The 14,480-nt window shown below is 35.0% G+C and overlaps 1 protein-coding gene across 4 annotated transcripts in view; it reads right to left on the bottom strand.

Annotated features, from left to right (window-relative positions):
- The window catches only part of Sos (Son of sevenless guanine nucleotide exchange factor), a 53,636-nt gene that overhangs the window by 20,522 nt on the left and 18,634 nt on the right, over nucleotides 1-14,480 (bottom strand). For all 4 annotated transcript variants that reach the window (XR_014177669.1, XR_014177670.1, XR_014177668.1 and 1 more), the window contains exons 5-16: nucleotides 13,521-13,699; nucleotides 13,302-13,462; nucleotides 13,033-13,246; nucleotides 7,433-7,521; nucleotides 7,217-7,378; nucleotides 6,995-7,161; nucleotides 6,630-6,938; nucleotides 2,635-2,768; nucleotides 2,282-2,567; nucleotides 2,063-2,223; nucleotides 1,905-2,004; nucleotides 1,666-1,848 (exon numbers count right to left, since the gene is read on the bottom strand). Coding sequence is in view for 1 of the 4 variants with exons in the window: in XM_081975996.1 (XP_081832122.1) it covers nucleotides 1,666-1,848; nucleotides 1,905-2,004; nucleotides 2,063-2,223; nucleotides 2,282-2,567; nucleotides 2,635-2,768; nucleotides 6,630-6,938; nucleotides 6,995-7,161; nucleotides 7,217-7,378; nucleotides 7,433-7,521; nucleotides 13,033-13,246; nucleotides 13,302-13,462; nucleotides 13,521-13,699 (2,145 nt within the window). In the remaining 3 variants the exon portion in view is untranslated. The remainder of the gene's footprint in view (nucleotides 1-1,665; nucleotides 1,849-1,904; nucleotides 2,005-2,062; nucleotides 2,224-2,281; nucleotides 2,568-2,634; nucleotides 2,769-6,629; nucleotides 6,939-6,994; nucleotides 7,162-7,216; nucleotides 7,379-7,432; nucleotides 7,522-13,032; nucleotides 13,247-13,301; nucleotides 13,463-13,520; nucleotides 13,700-14,480) is intronic.

Here is a 14,480-nt window from a genome sequence, read left to right as displayed (position 1 = left end):
GGGACAAAATCGCCGATAAAACTCACTTGCAGTCAGAAAATTACTGTTTAAAGCACATTTTTGGAATCCTCATTAAATTTCCTATTCAATAACGTAAAAAAACATTACAAAATTTGGTACAGTCAGGGAAAAAAATAGACAAAGTTTAAACTGCCAGAAACACGGTTTAAAAGGACCGCTAGGGACAAAATTGACTGTACAACTCACTTGGAGTAAGAAAATGTGGGTTTGAGCACATTTTTGAAATCCTCAATAAATTTCCTATCTAATGACATAAAAAACACTACAAAATCAATCATGGAGAAAAGTGTCAAAGTATAAACTGTCAGAAAGACGTTTTCAAAAGACAGTTAGGAACAAAGTTGCCTATAAAACCCACTTGGAATGAGAAAGTGGCAGTTTTAAGCAAATTTTTGAAATCTTCATTAAATTTCCTATCCAATAAACTGAAAAACCACTACAAAATTTGATACAGTCAAGAAGAACAGAGTTTGAAAGTACAGTCAGGGACAAAATCACCTGAAAAACCCACTTGGAGTAAGAAAATGGCAGTTTAAAGCACATTTTTGGCATCCTCACTAATTTCCTATCCAATAACCTGAAAAAACATTGCTACAGTCAGGGAAAAAAGTTGTCCCAAAGTTTGAACTTCCAGAAACACTATATTTGTACCAGTAATTTACCGGTCAAACTTTCCTGGTAAGTAAAATATTAACTTACTGCTAATTTACATTTAAAAAAAAAGTATATTTGGTTCACATCTTAATAACGATGTCTTTCAGAAAAAAAAACGGGTGAGATATTTGGATTCTACGTTAAATTTTCTATGGAAAACCATTTGTAGATCTTCTGGGTCGCTAATGATCAAGAAATTAAGAGGAGAGTTTCAAATTGTCATATTTTCAAAATCACCCTGTAGTTTAGAAACGGCGGTAGCCGTGGAAGGTACGACTGCACCATCGTTCGTTTCACAAAAATCGAGCATAGTTTACCTTTGCTACTTTTGAAGATACCCCGTAAAACCATCGAACTTAAGACACCCTGTACATTGTTTTTTTATTATCTACACTGTGTCTACACAAACTCTATTAAAAATCGGGGAATTGATTGAACAGGTCAATATTTATTTTTGATTACGATTTTTTTGATGATAAATTAATGTATACAGGGTGACCCAAAAATAAATTAAAATAACTCAATTAATATATAGATTAAGCTGGGTTAGGTTAGTTATACTTGGAATTCGATGCAGAATACAAAAATGAAATAAAAAATAGAGGTTTCCATTTGAAAAAATAAAGTTGACAGTCGAAACTTGTTTTTGGATCACCCTGTATACATGAATTTATTATCAAAAAAATCGCAATAAAAAATAAATATTGACGTGTCCGAGCGTTTTTCCAGAAAACAAATCCCTGTGGACTCCCTTATGGACACACTGTATAACTTTAGCCACTAACTTTATAGTTTTTATAAAGTTCTAGTGTCTGTTTTTGAGAAGGGTTTGTCTTTGCGCCACTGAATTGAGATCATTAAAACCAAAGTACTCATACAAAATAACTAAATTAGTAAAAGCTGAAAAAAATCAGTTTAAAAATATTCGATTTTTTTGTAAAGTCTTTAAACTAATGGTTAAATTTATAAACCGACGTAACAAAAACTTACCTGAAAAGTAAATCGTAGTCGATGTACGGCAGCCGATTGCGTGGCCGAACCAATCGCCAAAACTCCGTTAAAGTTATTCATCTCATTTAGAGCTATCATAATCTCACAGATTCGGTTCACTATGGCCACTCTTTCTTCGTAATTTTCCGCCTCGACAATGTTCTTTTCCAACCATCTGGTAAACTGCAAGCAAAAACACACTAAAACACGTTCAATAGCATACTAAACATCTAACTTACGTCGGTGGTGTGTTTGATCATTTTCAGTAAATTCGGACTAGTCAAGTCTTTGTTCTTTTTAGTCCATACTGATCCTACTAGTTCGCTAGGTTTTATCATGCTAATAAAAAAATATCAGTTACATTCGGAATAGAAAACCACAAAGTGACAGTTCCTACCGATATAAATCAAATTCTATGATAGTGAGTTGTCTGGCAATCTCCAAAGGATGTAAAGTCAACAAACCGAAATCCTCTTCGTTAGTTGTTATGTGCCACTCAATAGGAGGTGGTCGATCAATAAACGCTACGTTCTTATGCCTTTGATTGTCGTTTTCCTTCTGCATATACAACCATAATTCAATAACACCACACAATAACCCAAAAATACAAACAAACCTTTCTCTTAATTGTCTTCTTTACACTGTCCACCCACTTCTTCATGTTTTGTCCGGCGACAGAGTCTAGAAACTCTTCCAGTTGACTGAGCAACTCTGGATCGCGTTCAAAATCATAAAAATGATGATCGACCCAGTGACGCAGAACGTTCAGTACTCGAAATTGCACCGGTTGACAGTACTCTTTCCGGTACTTTTTCCAGTCTTCGCGTTGGTTACTTTTTTGAATTTTGTCGGTGTCGTTCGGGTCTTGTTCGTAGACTTTCGACGGGTCGGGAATGTGAAACCTTTTTGGAAACCATTGTTTGATAAAAATATCTGTAATTAGTTGAGTGACTAGAGTGGATGAATTACCGTTCGATGAGTAAGTTGAGTAAAGCAATCGGCGAACAGAAACTCCGGTAAGTTGTTAGAAAGGTTCTGACGAACTTTGGATCGGCGTAGATGTGGTATGTTAACCGCTCGACGAGTTTGTATAAAGTGCCTCCCTATTGAAAGAAACACATAATACAAATTATCATAGGTTTATAGTCATAGTCGTAATCATAAACATTTGTCTATAACAACACATAGTAAACAAGGTAGTCCACAGGACGCCTACTCCAACTCAATTTCGATTACCCTTGACTTATATGACGTACAAATTTCGATCGTTGGTGTGCTTTCTAGGGATTTTAGTTTTTTTATGTTGAGTTTTCTGATAGGTTGGTAATGTTGACAACTTGATATACAGGGTGGTCCAGTTTTAAATGTCAATAATTCACCAATCCATAGCCAATTAAAAAATAAGTTGACATTCATTATGTCATTTTCCTGAAAAGTGCTTCTTAAGGAAAATACCGAGGAAAATACAGTCCTTCAAATTTCTGTTTAAAAAATCGTTTTTTTTTTGGCATAACTGTCAGACCGTTGGAGCAATATTGATCAAATTTGGAACAAGCACTTTATTACACGTTATTACGGTCAAAGACCCAAAACTAACCTAACCCAACTTAAAAATTGTCTTGGAAACGGAAAACTTCACTTAAGAAGTTTAAAAAATATTATTGTAGCCAGTTTTCATAGTTTCCAGACAAACTAAAAAACTTTAGTTTTGAAAATTGAATTAGAAAAGATAAAAATTTCAGAAGCTTAAAAATTGTGTTTGTAACCAGTTTTCATGCAAATCAGACATAAAAAACACTTTTTCAAGAATTTGTTACTACAAATTCAAACATTTAAACCTTAAAAATTGACTTGAACCCCAAAATGTGACTGAACTAATGAAAAGTGACATCAGAAGCTTAAAATTTGCATTTGAAGTAAGTTTTCATAATTTGACGACAAATTTCAATATTTTAGTCTTGAAAATAGTCTTAGATGCAGGACATTGACATTAGATTCATGAAAATTGTCTTGAAAACGAACTTTTCGTGCTTTTTACTTTGCTTTTCATTTTCTTCGAATTCTGGACTATTCTTAGTGCTTCAAAACTACTTTCAGCTTGGAAAATCGAGTTTCAAGACTATCTTCACCAAGTTATTGACATAGCAAACTTAAAAAACAATTTTTACATTCTTCATAGGCTTAAAATGGCATTCGAAGCTTTGTCACTATTAAATCGACTTCTAGACACCTCAGTGTTAAAAATTCGGGTATTTCTTAATAAACTAGACTGTTTTTAGTGTTTTAAGGCTGTTTTCAGTGCCTCAAATCGAGTTTCAAGACTATCTTTACAAAGTTTTTGACTTATCAGGCCTAAAAGCTAGTTTGTCCACTGACCATAGTCTTGAAAATGTTATTTCAAGCTTCTTCACTATTAAATTGACTTCTACACTCATAGGTGCAATAAATTGTAGCACCTCTAAGAAATTCAGACTGTTTTTAGTGCTTTTTAAGACTGAAAAATCGAGTTTAAGACTATTTCCAAAAGTCAAGTTTCTTCAGTAATAAAAGTAAAAAATTTTGGTACCAAATGCTACAATAATAGTTTTGAGAACTAAAAGTTAGTAAAAAACTAGTAAAAAATGAGTTTCATGCACAATACAATCTTTGTCTTGATTTCCGCACTTTTTTTAGTTCTTGAATGCCAGTTTCAGACACTCAACCAGGATGGCAGTCTGAGAAAGCGAATCATAAGACCATTCCTAATAGTAAAAAGCAAGTTTTTAGACTATTCAGTACAAATTTGGACTTTCACAAGTCTTGGATGTTCAGTTTTAAACTATAAAACGATTTTTCAAATTGAATGTTTTATATCTTGGTTTTTGTGTCTGGCTCTGTTTTGGTGTTCGTTGTTGTTGTATTGTGTTGCAGTTGAGGTATTCTTGACTTTAAAAATGGCTTTTGAATTAACCAATTGTGGAAGATTTGGAACGTGAGGAAGAACGCAAACCATTAGAAATGCTCAAGATTCTATTTTCCATCTCCAAGCAAGAATTTCAGAAGTTCAGCAGTAACTTTCACTTCAGCCATTTTTCACTTTTTGCAACACCAACGAAAGACAATCACCAAATGAACAAACAAAGGGAAAGGAAGGGAAACGTGCAAACTATCAGAGAATGAGGATTGAGCGGATTTGAGTCTGCAGCTGTTGAAATTAATTTCGACAGTAGAAAAACAATGACGACCCCAGATTTCGACTTTGAAATTGAGTTAGAATAGGCGTCCAGGTTAGTTGTTTACTATGTGTTGTTATGGACAAAAATTAAAGGCCCAGGCCCCAATAAAACCTTTCTTTATACTGTTCTCGCGGTCTGAGTTTACCCGTGCGTCATCCCCCTGTGATTTAGAAGTAGATATGCATTATTGACTTCATCCTTGTCTATTGTTCACTTTCAGAAAGGGTAAATATTTAAGTGAATGTCTTCCAAAATAAACATTTACTGATTAGCGCTTCTATTTCAGTCATTGTCAGTTTGACAACCATCGAAATTTATTTGATTTGTTTACTATTAATTCTTTTCCGTTTCTTTGTGTTGTTAATCATTTATAAAGTTTTCTATTTACCACACCACCACAGTTCTTTTAAGAGCTATTGTTTCTACGCTTTTAACATTCTGTAAGTACTGTCATAATATTATTATTAATATTTTAATTTTTTTTATGTCGGCTGTCACGATCTAACCAAAATTGGCACAATTACTAACCTGTTTTGAAAAAAAGTGGGAGTGTCTATTATGATTTATATTTAGCCATTTGGTTTTTCCTAAATTGGGAATTACTTACTATTACAGTATTTTTTTAGAAAATGTCTGGAAAAATTCTCTACAGACAAGCCCAGCAGTTAATTCTTAACCTTTGTGAATATTTTGAATTGGAAAAAACTAATGGAGGACCTTTAGAATTTTATCATCTGTTCAGGAAGAAAATAAGAAATTTTAAGATCTTACATATTCTTACTGATGTATTTTTTTGATACTAGAAGGTTGCAGCTGCCTTGAAAATTTCCTGCAAAACTGTTTATTCGATTCGGAAAAAGCAAGCAAGTAATCTTATGATTTCCTCACCTAGAAAACGTAAATCGAGTCGTTATCGACGGGCCAAGACCACTGATTTATCTGAAAGCATCAAAATGGATGTTCGAAATACATTATATGATATGTACAACGATAGCATGTTAATAATAGTAAAACATATCTATCTACTTTTGTAAGAAACATCTATTAACATTTCATTGTTTCCAGAGACTGAGATTTTTGGGTTGCATTATAGATTTTTCATAAAAATTTCTTGAAACATATTAATAATAAAGTCATATAAAAAATAAAATAAGCGTCTAAAATGTTTTCCAGCAGGTTTCAAATAAAATAAGTGGATTGCAACCTGAAAATGAGATATGAGATACTACAGCATCACTCAAAATGTCTTATTGAATTTTTAACTTGTATTTATTTTAGAGAAACAAGTAATCATCCAGAACCTAAATCAAGAGCTTAAAGTTAAAGAAATACTACATATTGGTGATACATCTCTGCGAATTTTGGTAAATAAATTAGGTTTCAAATTTAGACGGAATTCTATGATCCAAACGGAGACTTCTCATAAATAAAAAATGTTATTTCGGTCAAGATATTTTTGATTTGCTTTGGTATAATGTTGTTTTAGTGCAAATTTGCACCCAAAGATCTCTACTTTCTGACTGACAATTCAGGCAAAATTTTAAACGTGACGAAGCTTTAGACACGCCCTTTTCTATAATATGAACACAACAGGTTTGTTGACGAAAACTTGATTTGATTCATATGACTATAAATGACGTCGCCTTCGTGACGCACGGGTAAACTCACTCCGCGAGAACAGTATTCATTATATCCGCGTAAACATATTTTCCGTATACTATTTTACAATCGTAAATTGAAATTTCCTACCTTAATAAGTGGTACTCCGCCACCATTCTCTAGTTGCTCGAGAATAATATTGTCGGTAGAGTCGGGCTCGGCAAACTTATACAGTTCCGGTGGTGGTAATTTAAGCGGATGCTGTTGCTCTATCCTGGATAGAATAGTGTCTAACACCCTCTCCAACATCGACCGCGTGTTCAACATGACTAGATCAGCCATCCAAGAATTTTTCTCCTCTAAGCTTTTGGCGCACAGTATTACACTGGGCGCCTGCCGAGGCACAATCTCAAAAGCGTGTTTTATCTCATCAGTGTCTTCATGGTCTTTGATTTCCACCTATTTAAGTCACCACTAAAATATTGAACCAAGAAAACTGCTACTGTTTTACTGACTTTTCGCATAAAGAAGCGCTCTTTCAGTCGACAAGTATGAGCTGTATGGTGCACTGAACTTTGGCGTCTAGACGACGTGCTATTCTTGCACAATACCATCAACCCGTCGAACAGGAAGACTCGTCTCTCTGTCAGTCTTTTTTGGCTCACTTTGCTTAGCATATCCTCTAAAATATTTGGATGATAGGTAGAACCAAACCGATACAAACCGATCAAACGTACCTCTAATAAATTCATTGCAACATTGCCCTAAGTCTTTGGAATCCCAGTTCTCAACTATCTTTTCCAATTCCTGGATGCGTTCAATCGCAGCTGACCGTCTCGACTTAACTTGATTGAGAGTGGCTGATCCTCTGGGATTTGGCTGAGACGGGACACAGTGCGCTAAAATTTGGATTTAAATAAAAATGTAATCCGCACAAAATCACTAGTACTTACAAAGCTCATCTTGCAGTGGTTTTAGCATTCCTTCCACTTCTGTAAGCATTTCCTTGTCTTCAGGAGTCGGCGATAACCCGATCAGCAACCTATTTTAATAAATACGTTGTTTATGATAAAATAGAGGTTTTGCACAAAATTTATTTTTGCTCCGACCATAAGTTTTCCGACCATTGAAAAACGTGACGAAAAATATTTTCTATTAAAAAAGAACTAAAAAAATACTTTTAGATCACTGATGAGTGGGTTTTAATAGCTATGACAGCTGTCACGTGACGCAAGCAACGTATTAAAGTGTTCTTTAACGTCAAAACTGTCAAATTTGGCTCCATGGAGCTGTAAATTTAACTTACAGTGCAATTCCTCAAAGAAACCCATTTATTTGGAAATTTATAGTTTTAGATCACCAGTGAGTGAGTTTTGACAGCTGTCACGTGATGCAAGCAACGTATTAAAGTGTTTCCTAACGTCCCAACTGTAAAATTTGGCTCCATAGAGCTTTAAACACAACTTCCAATTTAATTCCTCAAATTAGCAACTATTTGTATTTTTATAGTTTCAAGTCAAGAGTTAACGGGTTTCGACAGTTATGACAGCTGTCACGTGACGTGAGAAATGTATAAAAGTGTTACTTAACGTCAGAACTGTCAAATTTGGCTCCATGGAGCTGTAAATTTAACTTACAGTGCAATTCCTCAAAGAAACCCATTTATTTAAAAATTTATACTTTTAGATCACTGGTGAGTGAGTTTTGACAGCTGTCACGTGCGTGATGATAACGTATTAAAGTGTTTCCTAACGTCCCAACTGTCAAATTTGGCTCCATAAAGCTTTAAAGACAACTTCCAGTTTAATTCCTCAAATTAGCAACTATTTGTAATTTTATAGTTTCAAGTTTAAAAAAAAAGGGTTTCAAATTGGCAAAACCCTCTAGAATCATTTTGAATATGCCGGAAGTCTTTAAGAAGGCCTTAAAGCCACAAATTTTCTTTTTTAATAGCTAAAAACCTTTAATTAGTACGGAAAACCTCCTAAAATTTATCAGAAGCTCCTAAGAAGATTTTAAAATTTTCTGAGAATTATGTAAAATTGGCAAAAGCCTCTACAATCATTTTGAATGTGACGGAAGTCTTTAAGAAGGTCTTAAACCTCAAATTTTTTTTGTAATTGCCAAAAACATCTAAATAGTAAGGAAAACTTACTAAAATTTATCAGAAGCTCCTAAGAGGATTTTAAAATTTTCTGAGAATTATATAAAATTGGCAAAAGCCTCTAGAATCATTTTGAATATGCTGGAAGTCTTTAAGAAGGCCTTAAACCTCAAATTTTCTTTTTTAATTGACCAAAACCTCTAAATAGTAAGGAAAACTTACTAAAATTTATTAGAAGCTCCTAAGAAGATTTTAAAATTTCCTGAGAATTATGTAAAATTGGCAAAAGCCTCTAAAATCATTTTGAATGTGCCGGAAGTCTTTAAGAAGGCCTTAAAGCCACAAATTTTCTTTTTTAATAGCCAAAAGTCTCTAAACAGTAAGAAAAACCTCCTAAAATGTATCAGAAGCTTCTAAAACTTTCTGAGAGTTCTGTAAAATTGGCAAAAGCCTCTAGAATTATTTTGTATAATCAAAAACCTCTTCAAAATTGTCAGAGGACTCAAAAAATCGTTAAAAAGGGACAGAGAGGTCTCTCCAAGTTCCCTAAACCGTTAGAAAAAAGAAATTCTATCAAAAACCTCTTAAAAATTGTCAGAGGACTCTACAAATGTCCTAAAACTTCAAAAAATCGCTTAAAAGGGACAGAGAGGCCTCTCCAAGGGCCCTAAACCGTTAGAAATAAGAAATTCCATCAAAAACCTCCCAAAAATTGTGAGTGGACTCTACAAATGTCCTAAAACTTCAAAAAATCGCTTAAAAAGGACAGAGAAGGATCTCCAAGTGCCCTAAACCGTTAGAAAAAAGAAATTCCATCAAAAACCTCTTAAAAATTGTCAGAGGACATAAGTGTCCTAAAACTTCAAAAAATCGCTTAAAAGGGACAGAGGCCTCTCCAAGTGCCCTAAACCGTTAGAAAAAAGAAATTCCATCAAAAACCTCCCAAAAATTGTCAGTGTCCTAAAACTACCAAAAATTGCTTAAAAGGGATAGAGAGGTTCTCCAAGTGCCCTAAACCGTTAGGAAAAAGAAATTCCATCAAAAACCCCTTAAAAATGTCAGAGGACTCTACAAGTGTCCTAAAACTTCAAAAAATTGCTTAAAAGGGACAAGGAGGCCTCTCCAAGGGCCCTAAACCGTTAAAAAAAAAATTCTCTCAAAAATCTCTTAAAAATTGTCAGAGGACTCACAAGTGTCCTAAAACTTCAAAAAATCGCTTAAAAGGGACAGAGGGCTCTCCAAGTGCCCTAAACCGTTAGAAGAAAGAAATTCCATCAAAAACCTCCCAAAAATTGTCTGAGGACTCACAAGTGTCCTAAAACTTCAAAAAATCGCTAAAAAGGGACAGCGGCCTCTCCAAGTGCCCTAAACCGTTAGAAAAAAGAAATTCTCTCAAAAACCTTTTAAAAATTGTCAGAGGACTCTACAAGGGTCCTAAAACTACAAAAAATTGCTTAAAAGGGACATAGAGGCCTCTCCAAGTGCCCTAAACCGTTAGAAAAAAGAAGTTCTATCAAAAAACTCTAACAAATTGTCAGCGGACTCTACAAGCGTCCAAAAAATCGCTTAAAAGGGACAGAGAGGCCTCTCCAAGTTCCCTAAACCGTTAGAAAAAAGAAATTCTCTCAAAAACCTCTTAAAAATTGTCAGTGGACTCTACAAGTGTCCTAAAACTACAAAAAATTGCTTAAAAGGGACATAGAGGCCTCTCCAAGTGCCCTAAACCGTTAGAAAAAAAGAAATTCTATCAAAAACCTCTTAAAAATTGTCAGAGGTCTCTACAAGTGTCCAAAAAATCGCTTAAAAGGGACAGAGAGGCCTCTCCAAGTTTCCTAAACCGTTAGAAAAAAGAAATTCTCTCAAAAACCTCTTAAAAATTGTCAGTGGACTCTACAAGTGTCCTAAAACTACAAAAAATTGCTTAAAAGGGACATAGAAGCCTCTCCAAGTGCCCTAAACCGTTAGAAAAAAGAAATTCTATCAAAAAACTCTAACAAATTGTCAGAGGACTCTACAAGCGTCCAAAAATCGCTTAAAAGGGACAGAGAGGCCTCTCCAAGTGCCCTAACCGGTTAGAAAAAAAAAATTCCATCAAAAACCTCTTAAAAATTGTCAGCGGACTCTACAAGTGTCCTAAAACTACAAAAATTGCTTAAGAGGAACAGAGAGGCCTCTCCAAGTGCCCTAAACCGTTAGAAAAAAGAAATTCCATCAAAAACCTTCCAAAAATTGTCAGTGGACTCATAAGTGTCCTAAAACTACAAAAAATTGCTTAAAAGGGACAGAGAGGCCTCTCCAAGTGCCCTAAACCGTTAGAAAAAAAAATTCCATCAAAAACCTCTTAAAAATTGTCAGAGGACTCTACAAGGGTCCTAAAACTACAAAAATCGCTTTAAAAGGACCGAGGCCTCTCCAAGTGCCCTAAACCGTTAGAAAAAAGAAATTCTATCAAAAAACTCTTAAAATTTGTCAGAGGACTCTACAAATGTCCTAAAACTTCAAAAAATGGCTTAAAACGGACAGAGAGGCCTCTCCAAGTGCCCTAAACCGTTAGAAAAAAGAAATTCTATCAAAAAACTCTAACAAATTGTCAGAGGACTCTACAAGCGTCCAAAAATCGCTTAAAAGGGACAGAGAGGCCTTTCCAAGTGCCCTAAACGGTTAGAAAAAAAAAATTCCATCAAAAACCTCTTAAAAATTGTCAGCGGACTCTACAAGTGTCCTAAAACTACAAAAATTGCTTAAGAGGAACAGAGAGGCCTCTCCAAGTGCCCTAAACCGTTAGAAAAAAGAAATTCCATCAAAAACCTTCCAAAAATTGTCAGTGGACTCATAAGTGTCCTAAAACTACAAAAAATTGCTTAAAAGGGACAGAGAGGCCTCTCCAAGTGCCCTAAACCGTTAGAAAAAAAAATTCCATCAAAAACCTCTTAAAAATTGTCAGAGGACTCTACAAGGGTCCTAAAACTACAAAAATCGCTTTAAAAGGACCGAGGCCTCTCCAAGTGCCCTAAACCGTTAGAAAAAAGAAATTCTATCAAAAAACTCTTAAAATTTGTCAGAGGACTCTACAAATGTCCTAAAACTTCAAAAAATGGCTTAAAACGGACAGAGAGGCCTCTCCAAGTGCCCTAAACCGTTAGAAAAAAGAAATTCTATCAAAAAACTCTAACAAATTGTCAGAGGACTCTACAAGCGTCCAAAAATCGCTTAAAAGGGACAGAGAGGCCTCTCCAAGTGCCCTAAACGGTTAGAAAAAAAAAATTCCATCAAAAACCTCTTAAAAATTGTCAGCGGACTCTACAAGTGTCCTAAAACTACAAAAATTGCTTAAGAGGAACAGAGAGGCCTCTCCAAGTGCCCTAAACCGTTAGAAAAAAGAAATTCCATCAAAAACCTCCCAAAAATTGTCAGTGGACTCATAAGTGTCCTAAAACTACAAAAAATTGCTTAAAAGGGACAGAGAGGCCTCTCCAAGTGCCCTAAACCGTTAGAAAAAAAAATTCCATCAAAAACCTCTTAAAAATTGTCAGAGGACTCTACAAGGGTCCTAAAACTACAAAAATCGCTTTAAAAGGACCGAGGCCTCTCCAAGTGCCCTAAACCGTTAGAAAAAAGAAATTCTATCAAAAAACTCTTAAAATTTGTCAGAGGACTCTACAAATGTCCTAAAACTTCAAAAAATGGCTTAAAACGGACAGAGAGGCCTCTCCAAGTGCCCTAAACCGTTAGAAAAAAGAAATTCTATCAAAAACCTCTTAAAAATTGTCAGTGGACCTTACAAGTGTCCTAAAACTTCAAAAAATCGCTTAAAACGGACAAAGAGGCCTCTCCAAGTGCCCTAAACCGTTAGAAAAAAGAATTTCTATCAAAAACTTCTTAAAAATTGTCAAAGGACTCTACAAGTGTCCTAAACCCTAGAAAAACAGTTTATAATGGCCAGATGCGTTTCTAAATACTAAGGAAACTCCTTACACCTACGAAGATCCTAAAAAGGTGGGTCCTACCTGGGTTAAAAATTTCGGATACTAAAAAACTGAAAGAATATTTTTTTCTTTCTTTAATGGCACTCTAATTGATGTTTCTTAGTGGAACTAGTGCACTCTGACACCATTTAGTACTGACAAATCATTTTCCCTTCAATAATAAATGAGAAACAAGCAGAGGGAGAACTAATCACCCTATAAAACAGACAACATCACAAGCGGTAAACGCGGCCGAACTGAAACGTGCCTCGTGACGTCACACGGCACTTAGACTGAAATTCTTGTTGTTTTGTGTTTAAACTTCAATGGCTGATAAATTCATTATGACCTGTCAGAAATAAAAACAACTTTGCAAAACCGTGTTTCATATGTAATTAATCAACTATTCAGAGGTATTTAAAAACTGATAAAATGCTATTAAATTTCCCATGATTCTCACAGAAAAGGTTAGACTTAAACTCACCTTATGTAATCCATGTAGGAGAAAAAATGCCAAATAGGATGAGTTAGCAACGCAGGAAGGTAGTACTTTAATGCTAAAGCCATGCCATGACCTGCAGTGTTAAGAGTTGCCTGTTGTCTGGTCAACAACTCTAGTAAAGTCTGCCTACAATTGCTAGACGTCACGTCTCTGCCATATTTGCAGTAAACGTCAAATTCCTTGGCTTCTGCCAGTTCTGCAACACAACATTTCGAATGTTCGCCTCTTTATTAATACTGAAAAACCATCACCTTCAAAACAACTCCCAATGTAAGACATCTGTTCCTGCGCCATTTCCATCACATCCTCCAAGCTCCCAGTCAAATTGTAGGTCAGCTCATAAATGTCCATTATGTTGGAAAAAATCAACTCAATATCCTTAGGATCTTGCGTCAATTTTTTAATTTCCTCCCTGTTGACAGTGACACAATTAATCACTTTTTATTGCAACCACCTTGCGTTGTTCTAACCTGAACACTTTAATAATCATGTGTAGCTCTTTCAAGTAAGCTTTCTCGGAAGCGATCAATTCTCGAACAGTTTCTTCGTAGGAGAGGCTCGTTCTTGGCGCGGACAACACCAATTTTTCGGTAAGTCGTTCGCTCAGGTTACCTCCACCTTCATCTTGATAGAACATATCCATCAAGGCCTGAAAATAAAATCATATTTTGTCACAAACTACAAAGGAAGATCTCGTCTGTGGTGCGATCTAGAAACCACCAATAAACGTCGCTTTTAACTGCTGCTCTTTTACAAATATTAGTGCCTTCCAGACCAACGCCTAAATAGTAATAATAATCAATCAAAACTTTGTTGAGTCAGTGAGACGAAATGCCAGAAAAAAAAAACAAATCCAAGTAGATTTTAACAACGGTCACATGCATTGAATACTTAAAGTAGGGTTTTTACGTCGATCAAAATATAACAAGCTGGGCGTTTTTTGTTCGTAACGTGCAACTTCAAAGTTCAAGAATCAACTTTGATAGCGGCTACAGAAAATGTTAAATGGAGACAGTTTTGTAAAGATTACTTCTCTGGTATCAGATGATCGGGTTGTAAATGCTCAATGATTCGTTTGATAGTGTTGACTGGTTCATGAAGTGGGATATAATTAAGACAAAGAAGATACCACATCTAAACAAGCTTATTTTGTTCTCTCAGAAAACACCATAGCTTTTATAATTTTTTTTATCGAGGCCGTCTTGGATTAGATTAGATAGAGCCAAAAGAATCCAAGAAGAAAAATCAAAAGAATCAGAATTTAAAGTAGGACGTCAGAATTCTGTTGGGTCATTTTTATTAGTCGTCACTGTTAGTTCACACAAAAAAGTCCAAAGCACTTACTCGAAACATTGCCCTTAAATTATGTACCTAATTACAAACTGGAGAAAACTAAATGAAAAACGAAAATAGTCACAATCAAACTTTTA

This window comes from Ips typographus, linkage group LG3 (genome assembly GCF_016097725.1).
Source record: "Ips typographus isolate SLU linkage group LG3, UJ_Ityp_2.0, whole genome shotgun sequence".
Taxonomy (NCBI): domain Eukaryota; kingdom Metazoa; phylum Arthropoda; class Insecta; order Coleoptera; family Curculionidae; genus Ips; species Ips typographus.
Note: the sequence above shows the minus strand (reverse complement) of the source record. Positions and strands in the feature narration are given on the sequence as shown.